Source organism: Pteropus medius, unplaced genomic scaffold, assembly GCF_902729225.1.
Source record: "Pteropus medius unplaced genomic scaffold, Ma_sr-lr_union100, whole genome shotgun sequence".
Classification (NCBI taxonomy): Eukaryota; Metazoa; Chordata; class Mammalia; order Chiroptera; family Pteropodidae; genus Pteropus; species Pteropus medius.
In genome coordinates, this window is record NW_024355206.1 from 5810434 (window position 1) to 5837860 (window position 27427).

The following is a 27427-nucleotide window of genomic DNA, read 5'->3' on the forward strand; positions in this document are numbered from 1 at the left end:
AGCACCCCAAGGTGCTGAGGGGCTCCCCATTCGCAGAAGCCTCCTCTTCCATAAGCACATTTGGTTGTTTGCTCCTCAGCTGTCCCTGCCCAGCTGGAAAGACGCCCTCCCCTTCTGAGCCCTGTGGCTTACTTCCCGCCACTGTGGCCCCTGAGAAAAACTCTCACAGTGAGAAAGGGCAGTGCTGGCCATGGCCAGGACGCATCCCAGACGCTGCAAAACACCAGCACTCGGTCCTCGCGCAACCGGGAGGTGCCCACTCTGCATGTCAGGACGCGGGGGCCACGAGAGGAACCGGCCGGCCCTGGAGCCAGGTCGCTGGGGCCACACGGACGCCCGTCCCGAACACAGGGCAGTGTCTCGCGCACCTCCAAACCCTGAGCACACAGGGCAGGCCCCACTGTCAAAGGTGACACCTCGTTTTCCAGATGGGAAACCAGAGGCCTCACCTGCACCATCCCCTAGCAGGTGGCAGTCACGTCATCGCCACACAGAATGGAGGCGCCTGCCAGGAAGATGACCCGCCACGAACCACTGCGGTAGATGAGATGTTTCTACCCTGCCCGGTCCTTTGGGTCTTTGATGAAGGAGGAGGGGGAGAGGGAGGGAGAGAGGGGTGGAAGGGAGGTTCTTTGGAAAACTCTGGAAAACTCGGCAAGTTTCTGCGGGCAAATTATACAAAAAAAAAAATCTGTTTTTTAAGTCACTGGGTCTTTCTTTGTGAAATCACAGTAAAATGCAAACTTGTTTCTAAGTGGAACATAGAAGCACCAGCAAATTAACTTCCTAAAATGAACACAAACCAGCCCCGAAAAGCAGGACCGGTCACACACTGACCACTCACTGCCTGAGGACCCGATGGCTCTCTGCAGTGTGTCCCTGGCTTTCCACATGAGCCACTTACCTGCAAAGCTTCCCAATCCGTAGGTAGGAAAGCTGGTAATTAAACACCTCAACCCGCTACTGACTTTACTGAAGATACGATGCTCCTACACAGCCGGACTATAATTATTTTGTCAAATGAAGTTGCCATTTAGTTCAGGAAACCGCTAGCCTTACAGGCCATCTTAAAAATCCCCTGGGGCCTCTGCTCAACGAGGAGCTCCAGGAGCTGCCTGTGCATGACGTGCTGAGCCCGAGGAGGGGTGCGCCAAGCCTCAGGGAGTGGGCCCCGGGCCCACGGACCGCCGTCCCTCAGCCTGGTCAGCAGAGGGCCTTGGCTTCACTGACGGCGACACGCGCTTCTCAGTGACGACGGCTAGAGGCATCTTGTGATACGGCCCCAGAGTAACTGAGAGGCAACATCGCGCAAAACCAAACTGAGAGATACTTTACAAAACGACCGGCCGGTACTCAGCAAAAACATTAAGGCCATAAAAGAAAAATAAAGAAATAAATAAAAAGTGGAGCGATTATTCCAGAACTAAAGGAGCCGCGAGAGGCACGGCAGGCAAATGCAGCCTGTAACCCTAGACCAAGCCCAAGACCAGCAGAGACGGTGTTTCCGGCTATGGAAAACAACTGATAAAACATGATTAAGGCCTGTGGATTAGACAACGCGCTGCTATTAACTCAAACTTCCTCATTTGGGTCACGGATCGCAGCTTTGCATAGGAGAAGGGCCTTATTCTGAGGAGGCACACGCTGAAGTGTGCAGAATTAAAAGGGGCATCGTGCCTGCCACTCATTCTCAAGCTCTTCTGAGGGAAGACCGGGGCCCCTGGCACAGCGGCTGTGGGTAACGTCAACACTTGGGAGTCCGGGTGACAGGCCCGCAGGACGTCTTTCTACATTCTTGCAACATTTCGTAAGCCCGAAGATACTCTGGCATAAAGTTACCAAAAACGAAAAAGAAACATGCTGGTAACCTCTTCCCGCTGGTTTGTGACCCGGGGACTCAGAGCCCAAACCATTCCCTCCTTCGACAAACAGCTGCTGAGCAGCGACGACGTGCCAGGCCTCGCTCACGGTGCTGGGGACGCTGCAGTGGAAGAAAATGCCAAGCAAGCCCCGACTCCAGGGCGAAGGAAGCAGCTCGGAAGCTTCTGGCAAACCCCCAACTCGCTCAGACGGCTCGGAGCCAAGGCACCTTAAACTTAGCATGTCCAAAACCGAACTCATGATCTCCCGGCCACCTCTACCGACCGCCCCAAAGGCCCGGACCCCATCGGTGTTCTCCGTCTCGGCACCCGACCCGCAGTGGCCGAGTCGGGCACCGTGCCACCCCGCCTTGCATCTCCCGCATCCAGCCTATTGGCTGGCTCGTCGGCGTCGGCGTCCCCTCCTGAACCGCTCGGGGATCCAGGTTTCTCTCTGTGTCCGCGGCCTCTGGCACCGGCCTCACCCGGCAGCCACAGAGGTCTTTTCAAAACCCACCCCCATCACATCGCAGCCCTGCCCGTGACGCTTCGGGGGCGGCCTGCTGCATCTGCAAACAAAGACCCCGTTCTCTCGGAGCACGTACCGGAGCGGTGTCCTCACGCACGCGATTGTTTAATGAATGGCCGACTCTGCAACCACACAGTGAGCGCCCTGAAAGCAGAAGCCGCGCCTGGCTGCGCGCACCACTGTGCGCGCACAGTTGGCATTCGATTAATATTTGTTTAATTAGGTGGATAAGCAATTAAAATAATTAACGTCTGTCTTGGGCCAATGAATGGAGAGTGGTACCATTCACTGCCGCTGGGGAGCAGCGGGAGGAGGGCGTGCCGGAGGTGTGGCTTCGCCGAGGCTGCGGGCACGTGGGGGGATCGCCTGACAGGCGGCTGGCCAAGGGGGCCTGCGGTTCGTGAGGCTGGCGTCAGGCGAAGGCGCGCGCTCTTGTCCTGGAATAGCCAGGCACCCTTTCTGTCCTTCCTCCGCCTGTCGTCAGGAGCTGCAGGGGTCTCCGCTGTCCTCTGCCCTCCAGCAGGCAGGCAGGAGGCTGCATGAGGTTGTCGCCACGCTGGCTGAACGCGCACGCAGCCGGCCCACGGCATCGAGCATCCGTCCATCCGCCCCGCCGGCGCCGAGCAGGGCACCTCTGTCAGGCAGGCGGGTGGGCAGGGGGTGCCTGGGCAAGGCCGGCTGAACCAAACTGGAAGTTTTCTGGTGCGAAATGATTTTAAAAAGAGAGAACACAGCTGTGATCCTTGATCGAACTCATCCATCTCGTTCTTTGGGGGACTTGTGATCCACCGAGCATATCAAATGATGGGGAAAGATTCCAGCCTCCACCTCGTTTTAACTAACGATACGACAGAAACGTGACCTCGTTCCAAAAACAATCGTAAGACCCTTGCAGCTCTGTTAGCTCACATTTAAACTAACTTCCATCGCAGACATCATAATTATCTGAAAAGTACCACCCTGTTTTAAAAGCCACCATGTTTTTCTCATACTAAAGTCTGGTCATGGGGGTCAGCCCCTTCATCCTCTGCAGCCACTCACCCCACTGAGCTCCTGGGTACCGGTCCCAGTTGCCACTGCCCAGAGGCCAACACCAAGTCCTGCCCCCATAGACCAGGGTCCTCGTGATGGTCGGGCTGGGTGGCCTGTGAGGTGGGGGCTGCCCCGTGCACTGAAAGATGCTCAGCACCCTCCACTCCTCTACCCCCTACATGGGGGCACTCTGCACCCCACCTTCCCACCCACCCTGTGCTGTGACAGCCAAGCGTCTCCAGACGCTGCCAACCGCCCTAGTTGAGAAGCACTGTGTGGACACACCTGTGGCCCTCCATGCCAGGTTCACGGGCGCTCTGCCACCCGGCTCCATCGGAGGTCTCCCCAAGACAACAAAGAGAACGTCCTTTGGCACGAACGGAAACCTGGGCACAACTCCAGACCTCCTGCTGCCTCCAGTCCAGAACGAAGCTCACATGTTAATGTCCACAAGGGGCACTGTGCCGCCTTCCGCCCCCTCGGTCACTGACCAATTCCAGTGGCTTCCTCCTCAGCAGCTCTGAGGACAACTTGGCAGCCCGAACACACACAGACAGGAAGTGGCCTTACTAACTGGGCCAGAGTGGGTCACTCAGGGTCCCGAAGAATGTCTGGCACCAAGACAGCCCTCTCCTCCGGTGGTTCTGCCCCAGCCCCCAGCCCCCAGCTCTGGGCCCTGCATGCACCAGGCTCTGGGAGGCCCCGGGCCCGTGCACTGAGCTTGATTTCCGCCCCGGCCGACCGCCCTGGGCTCTGCCCCCAGACACAGTGTCCAGAGCCCTGCCTCGGCCACTGCGCCCGGGCAGAGGGGCCAGGGCCCCCACGGCTGTCACGGGATGCTTAAAATTGTGGAAGGGAAGAGCGATTTCCAGATCAACCATCCGAACACACCCACCAGTTACCGAAACCCCAAAACCCCCAAACCCCCGGATCTGCCTCCGAAGCAGAAAGGACCACCACGCCTGTCTAAGGCCACACGATGTGGGCTCAAAGGACTCAGCCCGCACCAGGCTCTCTGAGCTCTGGGGACTGGTGAGCCAGGTGGGCCGCTTGGAAACGTGTCCTCGGTCAGTCCAAGGAAGATGTGTGGACAACAAACAGTGACCCAAGGTTTCTGGGGCAGTTGGTGGCGCCTGTGGTCAGAGAAGGCCCCCTGGAAGGGGTAGGGGACAGGGAGGGCACAGCCCAGGTGGGCAGGGGAGAGGCCGCGGGGCCGCCAGGCCTGCCAAGGGCAGCAAGGAGAGTCGGGGCTCACGCACTATACCCCCACGACACGCCGGGACCCCACGTAAGTCAATCTCTCTGGGCCTCTGGTTCACCTCTGCGGGAAGTGACAGGACATGAAAACACAGAAACCCCTTTGTTCCATTCTCCTTCTGAGAAATTCCGTTAAGGAAAAAAGTCATCTAATTACGTATTTACAAACAGGGACGCTCACCACGATGTCGTGTCGAATTCTGACAAATGGGAAAGCGTGCCAAACGCAGCACGTTTATGCAGTGGCCCTGGCAGGACGTGTCCTCGCCCATAATGGAGGAAAAGAAGTAACAGAACAATATGTTCGGAACGTCCTATTTTGTATCGATATTTAAAACATAAATTTCCATAACGACTATGCGAAAATGTTAACAGTTGGCTTTAGAACTATTTTGACACTTTTGTATACTTCCCAAGTTTTCTGACAGTCGACATGTATCTTTCCTGTTGTGTTCAGGGGGGAAGTGGCTATGGGGGGAAGGAAGCCGAGTCCTCAGCAGGGGCCGGGAGACCCCCAAGCTCTGTTGGGGGGCTCTCACGACCCCACCGAAGCAGAAAAGACATCCTGCGTTCTGCATAAGGCACAAATGCAGGAGCCAACTACTTGTAGCCGTTTTTGCTTCTCTGTTACATTTCGCCTGGAAAAGAGTCCAACTGTTAAAAGTCTCAGAAGCCACAGTCTCCACGTATCCGCAGGGGCCTCGGCCGCCCCAGTCAGAGCGTGACGCCTGGCCGCATCCTTTGCGCCGGATGCTGCCTTCCAAACTCCCTCAGCCACCCCCTTAGGATGGCTGGACCAAACCCAGCCGGGAACGACCAAGCCACAGCCACAGTGGGACACTCAAACGGAAGGCAGTGAGGGCGGGGACCTCCGAGAGAGCCCTTGGGGGGAGCGGGGGAGGACCGGCCCTACCACCCGCTGTCCTCCAGGCTGACCAGGCTGACCAGGCTGACCTGCCCACCCTCTGGGGAGGACGGGGACATCTGAGGGTCTCCGAGGCTCCTTTACCTGTCATACAGCCTCAAGGAACTGGTTGGGAAATGGGTTATCCCAACGGAATTTTCAGATTAAAGTGAGCTCCCACAAACAAAAATCAGAATCTAAATTAGAAGGCTCTGGCCTATTCTGTTTCTGACAGCCACAAACACTTTCTCTTGTCCAAGGCAGGCACTGAGAGGCGGCCACACGCCGAACTGTAACACAACCCCGCAGTGTCCTCCTGGTCACCGTCAGCAAACCTTCCTGGGAGCCTCGTGTACGCAAGGCGCTGGGACCAACCCAGTGATGGACACACGCCCTGCCCTCACGGGGCTTCTGGGCCTGCAGGAGAACGGGCATCAGTCACTTCACCACATGACGCGCCACGTCATTCCAGGCGAGGGGAAGGGCTCCAATGCAGACGCCGCCCTGTGGGGCTGGCAGCGCTCACTACAGGCCCACTTTCTCCCGATAAAGGGATCAGGACGGGTCCCTGATAGGGTAAGAATGGAGGGGGAGGCGGAAGGAAACAGGGACCCAGATGGGGAAGTGGTCAGGTGGGGCAGGGAGGGACGCGGGGCATGTAACCCCTCCAAGAAGAGGGCACGACATGAGCCAGGGAAGCTGTGCAGAAGGCTCGTCCCGCGGCGGCCCTGCCGGCTTCTGTCCGAGCAGCTCACCGCTCCCCAGCTCGCTCCGCAGCTCTGCTGCGCATTCCTGTCTCACGTGACATCTTTTACACACACGCACACCACGGAACGGAGTGGGTGACGCTTCTGGCAGAGATGCAGAAATGATCTCACTGTGCAGCTGAGTGAACCTCAGCGAAGACCAACAAGAAAGCCGTACATGAGGCCCCGTTCGGGCACTGAGATGAGTTCATCCACGCAAGAAGCACTCGGAGACCCTGCTGAAGGCTGGCAGCACCCTCGCCAGGTGTGTCTCCAGCCCAGCTCCCCGGGGCCCATGTGGCCACCGCCCCTGACAACCTCCATGCCTCGTGGGCACTCGACTCGGCTGTCCGGCTGTCCAGCTGTCCGGCTGCAGCCTCCCCACCTTCCCAACACCGCCAAGCACGCTGGTGTCAGGGCAGGAAGCTGCGGGCCCTCGACACTTCCTCCTCCCTCGGCACCCTCTCCCAACCCCTTACCATGTCGTCCCGAAGGTTCCACCCCCAAACAAGAGCTGCCGCGGGGGCCGAGCAGCAGGCACCCTGCCGGACCGCAGGACGGACAGGGATGTGACCGGCTCCCCTGGACTGTGCAGCGCGGCGTCTGGACTGCGTCTCCTGCTCCCCGTGCGCCAGCCTCTCGGGCCTCCTGCTTCCTCAGGCTGCCGGCTCCTCCCGACCTCAGGGCCGAGGTGGGGGCTCGTCCCTGCTCGTCCCTTCATTCCTCCGTCCGCCTCCTCAAAGAGGCCTCTGCTCCTTCATGCATCAGCCCAGGTTACCACGCCTCGTGCGTGAAAGCGTGTCTGCAGCCTGCGATGTCCCCCAGGCTGCAGGCTGCAGGCAGCACCCAGCAGTGGCTGTGCTTCTTACGCTCACCACCGCGATCCCAGGACCTAGCTCGGTATCCGGCACATAGTAGCTGCTTAATAAATCCTGCCTGAGGAACAAACGGACCTCTTTTTCAGATGTCACTCCTCTCTTCTGGCAGAAGCCGAAGGCTGTTGGTTCATCACTGGGCCCCCTGGCACAGGTCATGAGGGGAAAACGCACACAGTTTTGTTGCGAAGGAGACCATCTGCTTTAGATGCACGTGGTCAGGCAGCAGCGCTGACTTCTTACTGTGCAGTATGTCACTGATTCTAAATGCACATTTTTTTTTAAACTTCACCAAAACAGAGGCACATTTTACAACCGACAGTGAGACAGAGGTGAACCGACAGCAGTTTCTTTCCTAGGGCTACACGAAACAATGCCCTGCAATGTCCCTGAAATGCGGTACTTAAATGCCTGGACCTCAGCGACCCGCGGGTCTGGACGCTATAGCTCCCCTCCGGGCAGTGCTGACGGCCACCTCGGCAGCACAGCACACACCTCTCCAGAGGTCCAGCTCTACCCCACGATCCTAGGTGCCCATCCGGGTTCCTACCTTCTGCCCTGGGACGACTAACGGTTCCCCAAACCTTCACAAGTCTGCCCACACAACCTGACCTTGAAATGATCCTTCCAGAATTCTCCATGGGCGAAGGGCTCTCTCTTTAGAAGGCTACCTCCCAACAAGGCTTTCTCTGGGTCCCCAACATCGTACGCCGACAGTCAACGTTCATTTCATTCCCCTCCTTGTTATAAAGTTAGTCCACTGACGCCCATGACAGACTCACTGTAGGCGCACCCATCATCTGCCCGCCACCCTGCACCCCACAAAGTGCTTGGCACCTCGAAGGTGTTCGATACGTTTGTTGAGGTGACCCAAACGTCCCTCCACCTAAGGCAACTTGCCTAGAGAACCTTCCTGTACTACATAACGAATTCCAAATTAAAATGCCAAGAACCAGAAACCTGGAAGGGAAGAGAAAGTCTAATAATGGATTTCAGAAAAAAAGTAGAAATCCTAAATCTCTTAGAACATACCTTTGAATTCCTTTAAAACATGCAAGCCTTGTTAACCCCTCTGCAAACACTGTTTTCAGAGGATGTCCAGATAATGCACAGTTCCTACCGGGCACTGGTCTGAATTTGCACCCGACCCCTCACATTCACGGCACAGAACGCGAAGACAGCGCACCGGCACCCAGGACACGGCCCCTCGCCGACTGGGCCATCTCGGCTGCAGACACGCTTTCTTGCATGAACTAATTCGAACCTTCGCCATTTCATATAAATCAAAAATGCTTAAGTTTCACCCAAAAAAGAGGTGAAACAAATAATACATATCCTGGGAACAGAAAACGCTAGGACCCCGTTCTCTAGCCTGGAGGACAATGAGCTCCCTGGCCAGAGAAAATCTGCCACAGCGAGTCTCAGTGACCACTGTACCTGGAAGTAGGGAGGGTGACAGACCACAGGGGATGGGGCCCAGGCCCAGTGGCATAAGGCGTGAGGACATCTGGGAGGCATAAGGCGTGAGGACTCTTCTTTCTCCGGACCCCTTCTCCCCCGGGTAACTGGCAGGATCCTAACCTAAAACCCAAACAAGGGACCTCGAAGGCACGAATCGAGGTGTGAACCTGGCTTGTGTCACCCAAATGGCATCAGAGTGTGACGACTCCAACCTCCTGTGTCCTCACCTAGCCCCAGAGTGCCCCCACTGCCCACCTCAGAGAAGTGAACTGCAGGTGAGCCTGCTGCTCTGCAGGAGCTAGCTGGATGGGGGGTGGTGGGGGGAGACGTGGGGTGGCAGGTGACAGGCTGTGGCTTTTCTACCCTGGGCACAGAGTAGCCACAGAAATAAATTGTGATGCCTCCTGGCCCATGTGCCTGTGTTTGCCAAGCTCTTATTCGACACCTGGGGAGAGGGTGAGGCAGGAGGCGGCGGAGGTGTCCACAGAAGCGTCACGTGATGGAGTCTGGTGACAAGCTCCACCGCCCTGACTGCAGCCGAACCTGAAATCTCTCTTGGGCTCGAACCTTTAGCTGTATCCCTTGAGACTCTACCTCTTCTCCCAAAGAAATGAGAGATTCGGCGGGACAAGAACAACTTGCCCCACAGATCTGAGTGATACCGCAGGGACCGGTCCAGGAAAAGCGGATGGACGAGAGAAAAAACCATCACCTCAAGGACTTTCACCTGAGAAGTTCTCGCCACGCTCAAGACCTCTGGTGCCTCTGCCAACAGAGAGAAGACACAAACGTCACCGTCTGTCAATCAGGCCACGTGTTTACTAATAAAAACAAGCTCGTGCACGGCACCGTTCAAGCCTCCCACATCCCAAGCTGCAGGCCTTTGAGGGCTCAGGACCACCAAGCTGGCAGCCGCCCCGTATTTCTTCCGTAGCTCACGGGACGATGCAATGGACAAGACAGTTTTAAACGGTGATGGGATGCTGTACACGTTTGTATACGTATTACGTAAATCGCCACTCGAGCTTTAATCCTTTTTCCACTATGAACCTATACATATTGGACTAAAGTATCTTCATTTAACTTTCTTCACTTTTTCTAACATCCTTTCAATCCATCGATTTGTTATTGACTTTTAAGGAGCTAATGAAATAAGCTGAAATTGCATCCTTCAGTCTCCAGCAAACTGACAGGGGTGTGTTTCCAAACCGGCCGAGCTCTCACTCACTGTGTTGGATGGGGAACCCCTAATTTGTTCTTGTAGGACCCTCCGTTCCTGTTATGGACGCTCCTTCTGTGGAACCACCCAGGCTCCTCAGCTCCTGTCTCCCCAGCCTCGCCCTTAACTCTGACCCCAAATCTGAGCAGTGCCCAGTCCCAGCTGCTCCACTGCCCAGGGCGCTGTCCTGTCTCTGGTTCCCAGCACCTGACTCGTTTGGGCCCGGCCTCCCAGCCTCAGGTCTCGCTTCCTCCTGTCCACTTGCCTAGACATGGCTGACTAGTTAATTCCGAGAAGAACGGCAATCATGTGACTTCTCTGTTCAGTGCCACTGAGGACCGTCTTCATGGGGGAGGGAGGCTGCCCTTCAGAGCCCTCTAGGGCCTGGCCCCAGGCAGCAGCTCTGCGCGGAACCGGCCGACCCCTCACAGACACCCCCGCAGGCGCGGAGCGGGTCCCCCTGCGCTCGGCCACCTTCCACCGCAGTCCCCTCCACCGATGGCTCCGCACGGTCCAGCCCTCCGGGTCTCCGAAGTCCCCTGTAACGCGTCCCGGCTCCGAGCGGCCGGATGGGGTCCTTCGCTCGTCACTCTGACGACAATTACTGTGCGGGGCACGGTGCGTGTCGGCCCCACACCGCCCGCACCCCGGCGCCGGCCCGAGGGGTGGCGTCTGAGTGTCCCCGCGGTCGCCGCACGGCCAGCCGCCCCTCCCGCCTCAACGCGGTGTCCCAGCTCCGGTCCCACAACAGGTGACCGCTCCCGCCTGCCCGCCGCGGCCTCTTCCCGCCCCGCGGCTCTGCGGGACGGGCGGCTGTCACGGAGCTGCGCCCCCGAGGACCCGCGGCACGGAACTGGGGACCGGAGAGAGTCCCGACTCCCGACTGTCCCTGGGCGGCGGTGCCCCCCTGCCTACTCCCTCGGCACCCTTTTCACTGGTTCCCTTGTATCCCACTCCCTCTCTCTCTGTCCTCCATAGGTCACAGTGAGGTCACACGGTCAGGCTCCCAGAGGAGAGAAAGGCCTCTAGAGGCTGGCCCTGCCCGGTCTCTCGGTCATTATCATCTATTGGCGGGCGGCTGCCGGCGTGCGGTTACATACGTCGAGTTAGCAGCAGGTTCAAGGGCGCGGCCGGCGCGCCACACAAAGGCCGGCAGCTCCGCGGCCCCGCGCCGCCGCCTCGCCGCGTCCCGCCTCTGTCGCGCGCCGGGGGGCGCCGGCCGCGCCGTAGCACCGCGAGACTTGGGGCCGCGGGCAGCGGGCCCCCCACGCTGGGGGCCGGGAGGCGGGGGCGCAGGTGCTGCGCGCGGCGGGACCCGGCGCCCCCTCGCGCACGCGCCGGGCTGCTCGCCCCGCGACCCCCCGCGCGCGTGTACAGCAGGCGGCCGCGCGGGGTGCGCGCCGAGCCGGTCCTCCCAGCCGCGCCCCGGGGCGCCCCCCTCCCGGCCGGGGGACCCCCAGGCCCCGGCAGCCGCGGCGCGCGCTCAGGGACACCCCGCAGGGGCAGCGGCCCAGGGTCCTGAGGCAGGCGCCCCCCTCCGCTTTCTCCGCGCCATGCGGACTGTCACGCGTTATCTGTGGCAGACGCCTCCTTTACGCAAAACGACTGAGAAGTTAGAATCTACTCGAGTGTGTTTTATCTGCGGTTGGCGGAAGCTGGGCTGCGGAGAGCTTCGAGGGCTGTTTTTGTGCCAGACGCGGCATCCCTGTGAGAGACCACGGCGGTTGGGCAGAAAAGGTCACCACAGTGGTTGCCCGTGAAGGTTACGCAGGTGGCCGCGCACAAAGGGCCAGATGGCCCCTAACGTGGGCAAGTTTGCAAAAACGTCAGCTCTGCGTCCTTACAAAGAACCATTTGGGGAGACAGAGGAACAAAGCTTGGGTAGAGGTACAAAGCTTGGGACGTGTTTTCAAATAACCATTGTCTTCAGGGACCCTTTGTCATTATTGACCTGACTAATAAGTGCTTAATGATATTCACTTGTTTATCGATTGGGCAGGCGGTCTGCCGTGTGCCATGCACAAAAGTAGGTGTCGGGCAGACCAGGGAAAGCAAGCATGGGGCTGGGTCCTCCCAGGGCTTCTGGTCTGCAGGTGAGGAAGACAGAAGCGAAAAACGAGGTTTTGCACAGAGAAAGCACAGAGCTGCCCTGGGCCATTGTGGCCACTGCTGAGTGAACGAGGGCAGTGACCCTCATGCTGCCTGATCTGGGAAAACGAAAGTAGCCTTTGGAGAAAGGAGCAGGATGGGGAGCGGTGGAGAAAGGCGCACATGAACGCTGAGGCGCGCGAGCAATGGCCGCGAGGCAGGCCAGGCCACACAGGGATGGGACGCCCAGAGCTCACTGGCATAGCAGCTGGCCCCGTCCTTGTGTCAAGTGGACCGGCCCTGGTTTCCCCAACACGGAGCCAAATGAGAACTCGGCCTCGTCCACGTACCCCCAAAGGCAATCTACTCGAATACCCTCAATTAATACACTTAATTAATACACAGTGGACTTGACTGGACATTTCCTGAAGAAATTGCACGGACGCCAACTCGCTCCGCATCGAACAAGGCAAAAGTCCAGCGGAGACGCCCGCTCCCCCGAGCAGCCCCCTTGTCCGCCCGGCTCCCCTCGGCGGTTGTCTGCTGGCCTGTCTGCCACGGTACCCAGCATCCCGGCACCCCTGCCGCCACCAAGCGCTTCCCATTCTCCAACTTCCCACGCCCCTCAGAAGTGAGTTCCTCTCCCTGGTGCTTACATATCACCGTCGCATGTGGCCCATTTCACTACTGTCACCAGAAAATTTATTTCTAAAATCTTCCCTGAAAAATCAAATCGTAGTGAACGCGACCACTACACACACACACACACACACACACATACACACGTTATTTAATTAAACATATTTGTTGACAAGGTTTACTTTCTTCCTGTGCTGTTGCCTCCTGCCCATTTTCCTAAATGTCACTCTGCCAATATATTTCATCCTCCTCCTTGCATTTGTCCACTGCAGTAAAAGGTGGCAGGTGGGCAGCTGCTAGAGGCTGGGACACTTCCCAAAGGCCACTTAGCGTCTGTCATGCCGTGTTTTAGGTAAGTAAGAAACACGTCTGAATTTTATCCGAGGAGGAGATGTTTCATCTTCCCCCAGTCACTGCACCTCTGGGGTAGAAAGGACCTTTGACAAGACATCATCCGGTTCAGTCCCCAGAGTCTGCAGGTCAGGGAACAGAGGCTCACGGTAGAGAGGTGACGTCCCCAAGGTCATGCAGCTCAACAGGCAGACAAGACTTGAAACTGGGTCACCCACAACACTGGGACTCGGTGGCGGGAGTGGAGGTCGGGGGTGCAAAGGAACAGAAGAGGGGGCGATCTGGGCCCTCGCCCTTTCTCTCGTCTCTAGGTGTGAAATAGGTCAATGCCCAGAAATGTCGACTGTGGACGAAAGCCCCACTCAGGTAAACAGTCTGCAGTAGAGCGTTAGCCATCGCTGAATACTGAGCAGCGTTTACACGATACCATGGGCTCCTGCTAATTATGAGACTTAGTAGACTGTGACCCGTTAACAGGCTCAGGAATTCCAGTCAACCTTTAAACAACCTAGAACTCTTTTATATTCCAAAGGAGGCTATTGAATTTGAAGCTGAGATTTGCATTTAAAAAAAAAAAAAAAAACGAGCACAGACCCACTGGACCCATAGCATGTGATTCCGGGCACGGTGCGCCCAGACACGACCAGCATTGCCAGCCGCAGCCCTAACAACACCGGCTGGCAGGCAGCGGCCACCTCGACTGGGCTTCGGGTCCCTCTAATGCGAGAGACGGGACTTCCAGCGTATAACGTGTCATCATTAGAGGGATTTTTGTCTTCTCTTAACTGCAAGATGGAAGAGGCCGGGCGGGCATGGAAGCGGGGGGTGTGGGGGACAAATGAGGGCCCGCCATGGCCACGGTGCTGTTTCTCTATGTCTCCTCTTGACCCTCCCTCACTCCTGTCTGCTCTAACCTCTTTCCCTTGGCTGGAGGGAAAGGCACGTAGGTCCCCGTAATCCCCAGTGCCACCTCCTTACCTTTAACTCAGCCCAGGTGACAGCCCCCCCGACCCCCGCGCCCCGTCTCGCCTTCGCTCTCGGAATCACTGACTCCCATGCGTCAGAGACGGATGCGATCTCAGTTCTACACAGAAAGGCATCCGCACAGGCCTTCGAGGCGGAAAGCGTGGCTTCTCCGCTCCGCCACTCGCTCTGGTGCCCCTGGAACTTCGTTACACCTCTCAAGTCTCGCCTTTCCCACCCGTGAAATGGGGATGATATGAAACACTACGCTGAGTCGCAGAGAAGACTAAACTGAATGTGGTAACAGCTGGGCTCCATGCACTTTAGAGACTTTGCAATGCTGAGGGAGGGGACGGGAGGAGTAGGGGAGGGGAGAGAGGAGCAGGCAGTCCGACCCACGCATCTGCCTTTCCAGGGAAGGTTTATCAAACCAGCTGGCGGGAAAGCCGAATGCAGACGTGGCCCCAGTTCTGCAGGATTGAAGGATGCGACACAGAGCCAGGCCCAATCGGTGTCCTGGCTGCTCATGGCCTCCATGTGGTTGGCTCTGGTTCTCACACTCCCAGGGGTGAGGGGACAGGACACCCCGGGGAGTCTGGACAAACGGCCGCCTGGGTGAAGACGAAGAGGCCTCAGGGAGCAGGGCTGAATGAGCAAAGGCTCAGAGACAGGGCCACACATCTTGGCCCTCAGCGCAAGGTCTCTCGAGGATGCCTGAAGGTTCGCCAGCCAAAGGACCGTGCCAGCCACCAGAGTGCAGATGAGCAGAGTCCGAGGCTCCCTCCCCACCGTACCCCGCCAGGCCCCACACCACCACCTGGACACCATCTGGAAGAGAGAAACGAGTGACCCTAACAACTCCTCGCCTACGCTCAGCGCTTTCTGACTCCCAGGTCATTCGAACATCATTATTTCACAGGCTCGGGCGTTTCTGATTCAGCCTCGTTGAGCGAAGAAATGCCACATGTGTGGAATGATTCAGATCTGAATAGCTCACCACGTTCCTGTTTGTATTTATCCATTTGGGAACTCCGCCTCCCCAACAAATGCCAACGATTTTTCCTCCAGCAAAACAACATTCTCTGGACATTTCAACAGTTAATGCTAACTACGGGCCTTTGGTCTTTTCTTATGTTTACTTTAAAATGCCAGGCAAATGAACGGGGTCGGTTAATGATTCATCCCTCCCTCCAAGTGGCATTCAGCATTCCCTAGGCATCGACCCTGGTGACTCTGACACAACACGGCTACACCGAATCCATTATCCAACCAACTGGTCTGCAACCCCACCATCATTAGCATGCAAATTACCACAAATAAAGGGCAGGTGACAATGACTCCCTTTCCTGTAGGTCACACTGTCTGGAGAGAAATCAAGCAGGTTTTTGTTTAAGAACATTTATTTTGAGAACAGGCAGTCAAACTCACTAGGGGTCGGATTTCGGTCTTTTGAATATCTACCCATTTTCGACAGGGTCATGGAATTTGAGAGGTGAACTCTGAACAGCATCCGGTACGGAATTCAGAGGTAAAGCTCGGGAACGTTCTCATTCTCCCTGCTTTTCTCCTAGGAAGTCAGGGCTGGAGATGGAACAGCCGTGTACTGCTTCACCCGGGGTGAGGCAGGGGCCCCGACTTGGAGGAAAGGGGAAGCAATCCCCATTACTCCACTGTCCCGTGGCAAAGCGTCACAGAAACGCCTCCTTCCCCTAGCAGGAGGAAGGCCGGCCTTTCGCAGAATTTGAATTTTCCACAAATCTTCCCTGGCTGCTTCTTGCCACCTCCCTGCAACATCCAGTCCCGACTTCTGTCCTGGGCCACACCTGCCTCTGCCAGTGACGCTGCTGGACTCCACTGCTTCCCACACCCTGTGAGTCCCCTCAGCCCTGGGGCGGCCTCGGTGCTCCTCACTCACCGAGGGCACGTCCTGCCCCTTCTCACCACCTGCGAATGGGGCCAGACTCCAGAAGGATCGCCAGCTCCTGACCCAGGGGCTGACCACCCCGAAACCAGCCATTCTCTGTGCTACTAATTCACCTGCCACATGCGCTGAAAACCAGCCGTCAGCTGAAAACCAAGCCAAATGAAGCCAAGTGGACACAAGGCACAAGGCACGCTGGTACCACCGCCCGGCCTGCACCCACACACGCGCCCTCACCCCCACGTGCTCTCGCCCCAGCCGCTCACGGTCCAGAGCCCCCGTTTCTTCCAGCTCCCGGAAAAAGGGGAATGAACCCCCTCAGCCAGATCCAGGTTTACGATCTCCAGCTTTCCCAGAAAACCGAAGTGGGAACACACGGCCCCGTCCTGACCTGCCAGACGGTGGGTCCCTCCCTGCCGTCCCGTGGTCTTGATAAGACAGTGGGAGACTAATAACGGTACCTGTCCCCGAGCGTGGGCTTCTCAATCTTACGTGTGATTCTAAGTCAAATCCCTGGCCACAGAGGTAAGTCCATGCGAGGGTGAGGGATGGCGGCGAGGGCGGGCCTCCGTCGACCTCTCGGATCTGTGTTAGACGGTGACACTGCTCCACGGAGCAAAACGAGCAAGAAATGCAGAGGACGGAGCGCAGGCCCTCCTGGGGTCTCCGTTTCATGGCCCGAGCTTCTAGAACTGTGACTTAAACGGAATATCTGTTTATCAGATCCTACTGGTCTTGTACTATGCTTGCACAGGAAAATAATACTGGCGATCCCAACAGCCACTGTGACAAGCATTCTGCTCCTGTCCCCGGCTCTTTGTTTATACAGCTCATGAGAATCTGATCGCACGGCGAGCCACCCACTGGACGTTAGCATCCTAGCTGATGGGGACGTGGCCCAGACAGTGTGAATAATATAAGCTGTCTTTGAAACCCTCGCTCGGTTTTTTCTCTTTTTCGAAGGCTGGGGACATTTCTAATCGGGAGTGTCCCCAACCACCCTGGTGTGGTCACTTCTGAAGCTCTGCTCAGAAAGGCAGCCAACTAAAGGGTCCCGGGCTGAAAATGGGGTGCTCAGCCCAGAGCTCGGGGGGGTGGGAAGCCAGCACAAAAACGGATAACTGGTTAAAGCAGAATGCTCTGAAGACAGCAGTGGGGGCTCTTGTAAGAACCGCTCTGTCTTCCACACAGTCTGTCACGGTCCGAGTCTGTGCGTGCCTTTTCTTTTGTGGTACATAAATCAGCTGTGTTTTACAGTTGACGGTGTCTGTGAAACACAGTGAAGTTCTCACTATTCAGATGAGGGAACGGAGGCTCAGGGTGGTTACACAACCTACCAGAGGGTAGGAGGCGGGGCCGAGGCCCTCAGGTGCGTCTGCCTGCACATTCCAGCTCCCGGCCATTCTGTGTCACACGTTTCGTCGCTCTGTTTTTGACATGAGAGTGTCAACCTCATCTGCCGTAAGGGTGGCCAAACGCAGAGAACGCACACACAGACGTTTGGGTCCGTCCTGAGCACAAGTCACTCTGAGCCTCTCAAGCCGACGACCGACGACCGTGAGAGCAAGGAGCCCACACATTCCTGTGTTCTTTCTACTCAGGCGACCATTTGCAAATTGAAACGATGGGCTCTTCCTGTCTCTTTTAAGAAATATTCATTATCTCAGACAAGACCTGGGCCTCGGGTCTTTTTCTAGAGTTTCGAAATGAAAATCAGATGTCATATAAACATGCAAGATGATAAAAATGTCTGTGTTAATTGAGTCGGGAAAAAAGTAATAGAATAAGACGTGAATCTGAGTTCAAGGATGTCGTGGGGAAACATAAGCAGAATATTCGCAGCTTTTGTTCCCTGCAGTGTCCCCCCAAAAACACTGTGACCCACATACGAGCACAGGTACCATCGTTTCAGCTCAAATGGTGACAGGGAGGCTCACTACACGGCTCAAATGCCCTTTTTTATTTGCTTCTTGCCGCTCGTAAATATATTCAGTTATTCCAATAAAATCGCGTCGAAGCCACTTCTACCCAAAGGACAGCATTTCCTGCCCTTGGAGGGCATCTTCCCTCCTTGTCCCCGAACTTACTTCTAGCGCTACCTTCTTATTTTGCCGGAAGCGGAATGTACGATAAAGGATATCAAACATAATCAGCCCGTCACATAATCACATCGAGCACAGACAGTAGCATTTGACAATAGGAAATTGGGTGAATTAACGGAAATGGTTTGTAATTAGACAGATAATAATAATAACATTATTATTTGCTTAGATGCTGCCATGCATTTACTACAATTGTTTCTAATTTATGAGAATCACTGATGCCAAAGAGCGCTTAAATTTATCTGCATGTTCAAATGAGTCGAAAGTGTACGCACACGTATTCGCCAGTTTAGAGGCTTTTTGGTGACCTCCTGAGCTGCACGCAGCTGCTTCTTTGCTCTCGGCGGCCTTCGAGTGCTGCTCTGAGAAGTTCTGCAAATGAAAATCAGTGGCCACACCTATTTCAAGAGCTCAGGACCCAAAAGGCGCACGGTGGACAGAAACCCCATGTTGAGTTTTCTAGGCTGAGTCTGTCTTGTATTTCTTTGGACCAGACTTTCCCCAGGAATTTCCGTGGCGTCACCGCCACCAGCATCTTCCCAACCGGTCTGGGTGCTCTATCGTCACAGGTCACTCCTTCTCTTACGGGAGGCAGAAAACGTGACGCATCAGATGCCACGGTCGTGACCACCCAGAAGTTGACGGGTACGAGGCAGAACACACAGGGGACACGAGAGTGGTGACGAACACAGGTGCCGGCGTCACGCGACCCCACACCTGCCCCTCGCTCCCCGTGCGGCTCTCACTCAACCTCCGCAGGCCTCAGAGTCCTCGTTTCTGCACTATCACGGGGATCAGTGGAGACAGTACAGGTGACACAGCGCCCGGCACGTGGTTAGCCGCTCGGCCGGCGTTAACAAGCAGGAAGGAGGACGGGGTGGCCGGCACGGGGCTAGAACGCTCGTGATTGGTTGAAGACCTAGCCGAGGGTGGGACGCCGAGAGGCTCCACACAGCAGCCCTTTGGAAGGGACGCAGCTTTCCTGGGACACACGGCAGGGGACAAACTTCAGGACGGACTCCCTTGCAGCTTCTGCCATGGACCACGGGTATCACTCAATGCCTGGAGCCTCGTTCCATCTCGTTAGACGATCCTCGCTTTCCCGTCTGATTACCTCTGAGACGTCCCCCCACCCTCTGGATTCGGGGTTCCTCCTGACTCGCACGCTGGTGGACACACGCCTTCGACGCTCAGACTTCCACTTCCTCTCGCCCGCCCTAGCCCAAAGTCACACCTCCGCCCGCTGGCCTCCCCCAGCGCTTTACCCGCACCGTGTTTCGTTGGCCGTCTGTGCCACCTCTCACTGGGCGGTAAGCTTCTGGAAGGCAAGGGCTGCATCGCCATGGTTGTCCCAACCTGGAGCTCGAGGCCACGGCGGGGGGCCTTCCTTCCGCAAGTGGCGGTCGCTTCCCCCAGGACCCCCGTCGCCAGCAGAGGGCGCTGCAGCTGCGATGCTGCTGGTAAGCTCCGCTACACAGTGACAGTGAGGTTGCTTGGGTTTGGGGAAGACACCGAAGGGCTGGGGGACGACCACTTCCTGCCCTGTGCCTGGAGAGGTAGCGAAAGAGATGGAAGAAAGATGAAAATGGAAGAGGCAGGCGAGGGGGGTCACTTCGTGAGGTATAGAAATGTCTAATCGCTATGTCGTGCGCTTGAAACTAATATCATATTGTAGGTCAACGGCAATTTAAAAATGAAAATATTTAAAATAAATAAACAGCCAAGGAGAAAAAGGAGAAGAGAGAACTGAGTATCTGGGGCCCCGCTGGCCCTCGGGTGCCAGGAGAGTTTTAACAACCCCTCTAGCTGCTCCTAAGGCTTGCCCAGCTCTGAGACCCCCCACCCCCGCCCCAGGCGAGGGCGTGGTCATGAGGGTTGGGTCCAATTCATGATGAGAGACAATGAACTTAAAAAAGAGAGACTAGGAAGAAGCTGGGCTTGCAAGGCAAGATGGCAGAGCGCCTGCTTCAGGACAATCTTGACTCCGCGAAGGACCAGCTGGCTCTGCGGTCCTCGGATGCGGGGAGGAGCTGACAAAGGCTGCAGCAGCCCCCACTCGCTCCTCCACGCTCCGCCATGAGCACACGGGGTCTGCAGCGCCCACCCACCCAGCCTGATTCATTCACGCACTGAATCATCGTCTCGGGGGACGTCCACGAGTTGAGCATTCCGTGCACAGGAAAAGCAGAAGTCAGTCACCGCCCCGACTCCCAAGTTACTCATGCTCTGGAGGGGAACACGGTCCGGCAAAATATAATTCTGACGCCGTGGGATGAGGAACGGACATGTGAAAACTAAGCGCTCGCTCCCTGAACGTAGAGGAAGAGCCACTCACCTGCCCGGTCCCGCGGGGCGAGCATTCATGCAAACTGCATCGTTCACTCACACATGACCTCACGAGCTAAGATTCTCTCCGTCCCACAGGGAAGGAACGGAAGCTCGGGGAGGGGAAATGACGCCTGTAAGGACACACAGCCCCTAAGGACAGGCCCAGGCTGGCATCGAGTTTCCCAGCTGATTCCGGCCCCCTGCTCCCTGGGTGGCGGGGCCTCTGCCCAGGCTCTTCCATGCTTTGTGGCACCGATCCTAAGAGACAGCAAGGGGGCCCAAGCCAAGCCGTCCGACTTTGCTTCGAGGGACAGCACTCCACTTTTTGAGAGATGCAGAGAGAGGATGGAAATTCTTTTTCCAAATTAAATCCACATTTTTTTTTAAGTGATAAAAGAGTTTATGCAAAATAATATCCTTCTCTGCTCACTGGCCTCAGACATGTGCCGGGCAGGACTGGAAATGGCCTGCCCATGAGTCCCAGCTTGAACCTGTGACCAGCTGCGTCACCTTGGGCCACTCACGTCGGTGAGCGCCCCCAAACCCTGAGATTTAACGACAGGCTCCTCCAGCCGGGCTGAGCAGACGTCAGCACACAGCCGCTCGGCTCCCCAGCCTGCCAGATTTTTTACATCCCTCCTACGACCCGTTTCCTTCCTTATAATCCTTCTTCTTTCCTCATGGATTTCTCGAAATGGGCCAGCTCTGACCCGTCACCCTCTCCGCTCCGGCCCCTGCCCCACAGCTGTCCTGAGCAGGACCTTCCCGGCCTCCGTGTGCTGCCCGCTTCCCCACTCCCACGTGCGGGAAGATCTGGCACCACAAGACACGCATGAGATCAGGACAGGGGCCGGTCCGTGTCTCATGCAGGAGTGGCAGCCTGCAGGCCCGCTCCCAGATTCGAAGACAAGATATCGACCCAGGGAAGACGCCTGCGATGGGAAAATACCCAGAAGTCGGCACAAAGTAGGGAGGCCTAGCCCAGCCGTGCGTCTGGAAGCCTCCGGTCTCTCCTTCCTCAGCTGCCGTGATGTTACAGAGAGACAGGCCTCGTACCCAAAGCTCTGGGCAAAAGGGGCCGGAACTAGAGCTTATGCTTCTGGGTCATGGAGAAAAGCTGCCAAAATGTGATTAAGCTTTTTGAGTTAGAACTTAATAAAAAATGCCTCTGCGATCGGTTTCCATGGTTGTCCGGTGAATAGAGAGAATACAATTATGGGAAACACAAAAGGCGGCTCAGAGCTCCGGGAAGGACACAGGGCGTATTCCTTCTACTATTCGCGCGCGTGGTTTTATGCCACGGACCCGCTCAAAAGTCTGGAAGATGCTGGCGGGAGCATTTTCCTCCCAAATCCTGAGCGTTGGAACCTTCTAAGGAAAGACAAGACCTGGATCTTGAGGAAGATGTGACTCCCCACCGGGGAGCTTACCGCGTCTTCCGAGAGGGCTGGCTTGGAGAAGACAGTGGGCAACGGTGCTCTCGCGGGCTCCGAGGTCTGAGCAGACTTCGTTCTCGGGGTCTCTGGCCCTGGGGAAGGTCCCACTGCTGTTTCCGTTTCTCCTCTTGGCCCCCCAGCCCGGCAGGCAGCTATGGAGCAGGACCTGGGGTGGACGAGACGTGGGAGGTAGGTGGGCGGTAAAGGTCGCCGGGCTAGGTGGCCATGTGGACGAGTGAAGAAGGCTGAGTTCAAGTCCCACCTGCTCCTTCCTTCCCCAGGGGCTGCCTCCCAGTCCCTTCTCTCTTCCTGCACCTGCTCCACTTGTGAGTCCTGTCCCCTTGCCCTGAGATGACAGGCAGACAGAGTTCCAAGCTCCTTAACCTCTCTGTGCCTCAGTTCCCTCATCGGTAAGACGGGGGTGACAGGAGTAAGTACTGGAGTTTGTTAAGAGGACTAAGGCGCTAACACGTGAAAAGCATCTTAACTGAGCTCTAGTTTGTCTGTGACTGTTTCGGTAACCCTTTCACTTACATCTAAGAGTGTCCTCACTCTGTCACAGCCAAACAGGGCGTCCGTCCCGCACCCCCCACGCCCTGGTCCTTGCCCACGGGTCCTCTGGCATCCATCCAGGTACTCTGGCTGGATTTCCCACCTTCTAATAGCATCATAGTTTCGCAGTTTGCACGGGGTCCTGCATCCAGCTGGATGGAACCTCGCAGGAGGGTGCGGGGGGTCAGCTGCACACATGCATCGGCAGAGCCAGCACCACTGGAACCAACCCCGGGGATGCGGTGGGAGGGCGGTGGGCGGGATTGGAGCCTCTTCCACCCCCTGCCACCGGCCCCGATTACCAAGACCACCATCTGCCATGGGGCCAATAGGACAGAGGCAAAGCCGGTGGCCGCAGAGGGAAAAGCCCAGGACTGGACCTCGTGAGACCTGGCCGCAGCCACTCTGGGCAGCGCTCATGGCCAGAGGCAGGAGACAGCGTAGGGTCGTGAGCGTCGTGTGTCCTGACGATGACCCAGGGTAGTCAGGACACACGCACCCCCGAATGTGTGCGGGCGAGAGGCCCTGGGTTGTACACGCAGAGAAGACAGAGCACGGAAGCCACCGTGTCCTTTGACACGAGTGTCACGAAACCCTCACGAGGACCCTCTGAGACGAGGAGCTGGTGGGAAATGCTGTGTTCTCTTAGACCCTGGGATGCAAATAAGAAATAACTGACTGTGTCTGAATAGCTCTATGTACATGTGATGCACGTCTGAGCAGGCGTGAGCATTGGTATGTGTTTCTTAGGGCCCCCCTCCCAGAGGCGGGCCATGACTTCTAGGGTCTCGAAGGAGAGAGGCAGTGGAGGCCCCGTGTCCAGAAGCACTGGCTGCGGCTTCCGTTCCTGGGCTACGCACAAGCACCGGGTAGATCAGTGATGATAGACAGACAGACAGACCGACAAATGCACGGAGATAGAAATGAAGAGAGAAATGAAAAAATACCCATTAGTACGTTGGGGATGGGGCCGGAGGCAGAGCCGGGAGAGGGGGGGAGGCGAGGCCAAGCCCGGCGAATTCAAATGAGCAGTTAAAAACGGTGTCCTTAGTAACTGCAGCATAAAACAATCTCATTCCTTCGCATAAGCGGGGTGCGCCTGCGTGCGTGTGTGTGTGTCAATGTCGCGTGTGTGTGTGCGCAGCTTACCTGCATGTGTGCACATGTGTGTGCGTATGCTGTGTGTGCACAGCGTATTGATGCTGCGTGTGTGTCTGTAGTGTGCGTGTGCATGTGTGTGCGCGTGTGTGTAGGGAGACAGACAAGAATGATGACAAAAAGGTAATGGTGACTTTCTCAGGTCATCGGATTTCAGCGACTTTCATCATTTTATACTGTTTTGTACTGTTTCATTTTTTTTCTCCCAACAAACATGGATTATTTACATCATCGGCGGGGGGTGGAGGGGAAAATCTATTTTCACCGAGGAAATGAAAGAACCCATTTATCACTTTTATCAGCTTTACATATTGTAGCGGAACAGAAGGTTTTATTTGAAAAAAGCGTTGTGCAAAGCACTGCCCTGAATAATACTGCCTCCCTCCCCACCCCAACCCCACGGGATTCCGGAAGAACAGATTAATATCTCTGTTTGCAGCGGGAGAAATGAGATTTTAAAAAACGCATAAGCAATTGTTTTTTGAATTAAAACACATTGAAATTTATAATTTACAGGACAGACTACCACGGGCAGCCACAGGGGGCATCCAGCTCATGGATGATTTTATTAGGCTCACACGGCGCTGAAAAAATGAATTAGTTCACAACATACAAGATCAGAGCTCTCTTAAAAATCTTTGGAGATCAGCTTTCTCCAAACTCCTGGCAATACGGGGCCCACTTTCCCACATGAAAAAAATCACGCAGAGTCCAGTGGTGGCTGTCCCCCTTGGCTGGGACTCATGGTCTCCAGCTCCCGCAGTTGACCTGGACCCTCCATCGTGACACCTGCCTGGTACCTGCCATCATTCTAGGTGGCTGCCCTGATTTACTGTGATACGAGGGACAGGGAGGGCCAGAGGGAGGCTCTGGGCTCACTCTGACCGCTCAGGCAATGAGTGAACCAGAACCAGAGTCGGTGGCTCCACTCCCGTGGGCCTAAGATCTCCAGGTAGGTGGAGCCACGTTCCCAAACGAGAGCTGCAGGGGCAGCACCCGAGCCCACGCGGCCGGCCATGCGATCTGTGTGGCCTTCAACGGCAAGGATGCTCGTCTGCCCCCAAGGGTGGCCAGCACGACCTTGAGGGTCACACACACAGTGTGAGCCCGGCCTGGCCGGCCCCCCTCCATGGGGGCCAGGGGAGCAAGGGGACCCCAACCCCTTCCCTCCACGAATGTACCTTTGCTAAGCGCCCCCTTCCCCAGCATACCTTCCAGGTGACGCGGAGTTCCCTCGAGGCCCCGCCGCCCACCAGCGGCAGCGCCGGTCCCCAGGCGCCCTCCTCGGCTGCGCGCTCGCTCTCAGCAGCAGCTCAGGCAGCGGCTCTGTCCCAGGCGCGTCCTGGACTCTGCTCGTTCCGTCTCCCATCTTCTGTGTCCTTCTTCCCTCACCTGTCACCTGCTTCGACCTCCCAGGCTGGCCTGAGCCAGCACTGTCGGAACGGACAGTCTGGTTCCAGAACGTTCTCAGCCTCTGTCAGCATGTGCCCTAAGCTCGGTCCCAAGCAGATGCTGCCAGCCTGCACCGTGCAGTCCCCACTGGACTGCTCCTAGTGAGCACTTCAGACTCAGGACCAGGAGGGCCCGCTGGCCTGTCCCCAGCACTGTGCCTGCCGCTGCGGCGGAAGGGGCTTTGCCTGCCGATTTAAAGAATGAAAAAGAGTCTCTTTGGAGCTGAATTCTTCCTGGAAGAATCCACGTGATCACTCAGACATCATTATTCTTCCCTGAAAAATGCCCAAGAGGCCAGGGGCCCTTCCTGCTAAGTTTTAGGTGTTTAAGCTCCACCTGCGGGCTGCTCTACGTCAATCAGGCATCTCGGGGGACGCTGATGACATCTGCACTGGAGTAAGAGGGAAAACGCGACGGCCTCCCTGCAGATGCCCACGGCAGTCCGTGTAGGCCTAGGACAGGTGTTCGGGAACAGAGCCAGGAGGTGTGTGGAGCGACAGAACTTCCCTCTGGGGGTGTCGCAGAATGAGTTCTCAGGAAAGTCTTCTGAGGCCTGGCTGGTGGGCTGGTCTTAGGCCGTCTGAACTGAGTGTGAGACCCAGAGACAGGAGCCCAATTGGAGACCCACAGAGATTCATCCAGAGCCCGGAAACGTGGCCACATCCTGAGGGATGAGCACCTGGAAAGACCACACGGGCAGATGCTAAGGGACGGCAGCCAGGGACGGGCGGACAGGTGGACGGGGCAGGCGTACAGGTGGATGGGACAGGTGGACGTGGGGCGGGGGACAGGAGGACAAGACAGGTGGACTGGGGTCCGAGGACCAGTGTTACACCCAGCACATGGGCAGTGGGTCCTTGTCACACGGCACGTGTGGGTGATTACATCGTTTAGCCCGTAATTGTTCAATCGACTCAGAGAACGATCAGCAAAACAATGAGTGACCTCACTGGATGTGGGAGACTGTAATATCCTTCTTGTCCTTCGAGCGTGACAGGAGCTGTTTCTCCTGGCGTATAGAAATGAAATTCACGCTTGAGAGGATTAAAGAAGGAAGGCTGACGGTCTCGAATGAAACAAACTACGTACTTCTAAAGGAACATTCCTCTTCAATTGCTCTATCATCTTTGACCCGTTTCAGAGTTTGAATGAGAACCCCCATTTTGTTATTGCTTTTGCTGTGAACAGAGTGTCTGTGTCACAAAGGAGGGGTGACATGATGTCTCAGTCCCTGACATTTAGGGATCTCGTGATTTTCCATCTCGACAATCTGAGCCTTCTGTTTGTATATTATTGATCATAGAATTACAAACTAAAGCATAAGCCTTAGGAGGTACACATTTTTAGAGCATGCAGCTAGAGTGAACCACGCAGGTTTACTTAAAGGAGATGCATTTGCTCAAGAGAATACATGCCAGTTCTCTGATTACGAGACAAATGTCATGGCCTGAGTTCTTCTAAATTAGGTTTACTAAGCCGCAGACCACACACTGAGTGCATATCGATGGGCTGTTGAGTTTTCGGTTTTACTTAGTATCACTAGGAATAAGTGTGATGAAGCCACACTTAATATTTTAGTTGACAGCACGAGAACTGAGCCTAAGCAAGCTTGCTGGAAATTAAAAACTAAATGGCAGCCCACGAACCCCTCTTACTCAGGCACAAGTCATTTCTCTTCCATGTTCCATTTCCCACCTCAATCGAGTATTATCTTTTTCAAGTATTCCTCTCTAAGTCTGAAACCACTGATCTCTAAAACTGAACGGCCGTAAAACCCAAATTACCCCACCTACCCTTGACTGCCATCGTCTGTGGCTCCGCCTGTCACTCCGCCTGTCACTCGAGTTTGCCTTTCCCGGGCATGGAAACAGTCTCCAAAGAACAGTGTGGCCGATTCAGAACTTCACCACTTTCGGCACAGAGCTGCCTTGCCATGAGTTTTAATCTGTTGAGTCTATGTCTTTCATTGAGAACGCATTCGGCTTGTCCTTCTGAAACATGAATTTAACCTCCCTCCCGCAGACTTAGAAACGTCTCCGGTGGCTTCCCATAAATCAGTTCCCAGACGTCAGTTCTGCTGAGCTCAGTGCCGAAGCTGAAAGCGTAGGGGGAAAGTTTAGGAAAACTCACATTCGTTCTCCACCTCATTTGACACCAGAAATCGCTTCTCGTGATACAGCAGATCAGTATTCCCTTCAGACCAGTGGGATGTGGGACCATCCATCACTGTAATTCGCTGCATTGTACGGAAAGGGTTTTCGCTGCTGTGCCTGTTATCCCAGCCAGCTGAGGCTAACTGCAGCTTATCTGTAAACGTGCATGAGCAGCATGGGAGTCACCCCGACTTCGATATTGACAGGGAAGTGCGTAGAACGGGAGTCAGGACACCCAAGGTCAAGTCCCCTTGTCGCCAGTAATCTAGCATCAGGGGACACTGGGACAAACCTCTCAATGTGAGTTAAGACGAGATCATCTCTCTTACCGAATCTCCTCTCACTGCCCAAGAAGAGAGATTGCCTGGTCCCTGTTTTGATAGAAAGAATGGGAGATGGATG

At 56.1% G+C, this 27427-nt stretch overlaps 3 protein-coding genes across 4 annotated transcripts in view; 1 reads left to right on the plus strand and 2 right to left on the minus strand.

The window, feature by feature from the left end:
* Window positions 1-19305, minus strand: part of ARNT2 (aryl hydrocarbon receptor nuclear translocator 2) — a 91154-nt gene extending 71849 nt beyond the window's left edge. Inside the window, exon 1 of the mRNA XM_039858297.1 lies at window positions 19212-19305. Coding sequence (XP_039714231.1) covers window positions 19212-19290 — 79 coding nt within the window. The 5' untranslated portion in view covers window positions 19291-19305. The remainder of the gene's footprint in view (window positions 1-19211) is intronic.
* CTXND1 (cortexin domain containing 1) overlaps window positions 15555-27427 on the plus strand; it is a 29567-nt gene continuing 17694 nt past the window's right edge. Inside the window, exon 1 of the mRNA XM_039858295.1 lies at window positions 15555-16369. The gene's annotated coding sequence lies outside the window, so the exon portion shown is untranslated. The remainder of the gene's footprint in view (window positions 16370-27427) is intronic.
* The window catches only part of FAH (fumarylacetoacetate hydrolase), a 41032-nt gene continuing 35343 nt past the window's right edge, over window positions 21739-27427 (minus strand). The window contains exons 15-17 of one of the 2 annotated variants that reach the window (XM_039858277.1): window positions 26666-26967; window positions 24632-25057; window positions 21739-21876 (exon numbers count right to left, since the gene is read on the minus strand). In XM_039858277.1, the coding sequence (XP_039714211.1) occupies window positions 26956-26967 (12 nt within the window). In that variant the 3' untranslated portion in view covers window positions 21739-21876; window positions 24632-25057; window positions 26666-26955. Of the gene's footprint in view, window positions 21877-24631; window positions 25552-26665; window positions 26968-27427 lie in introns of both variants that reach the window. The other variant, XM_039858276.1, reaches the window with a different exon arrangement.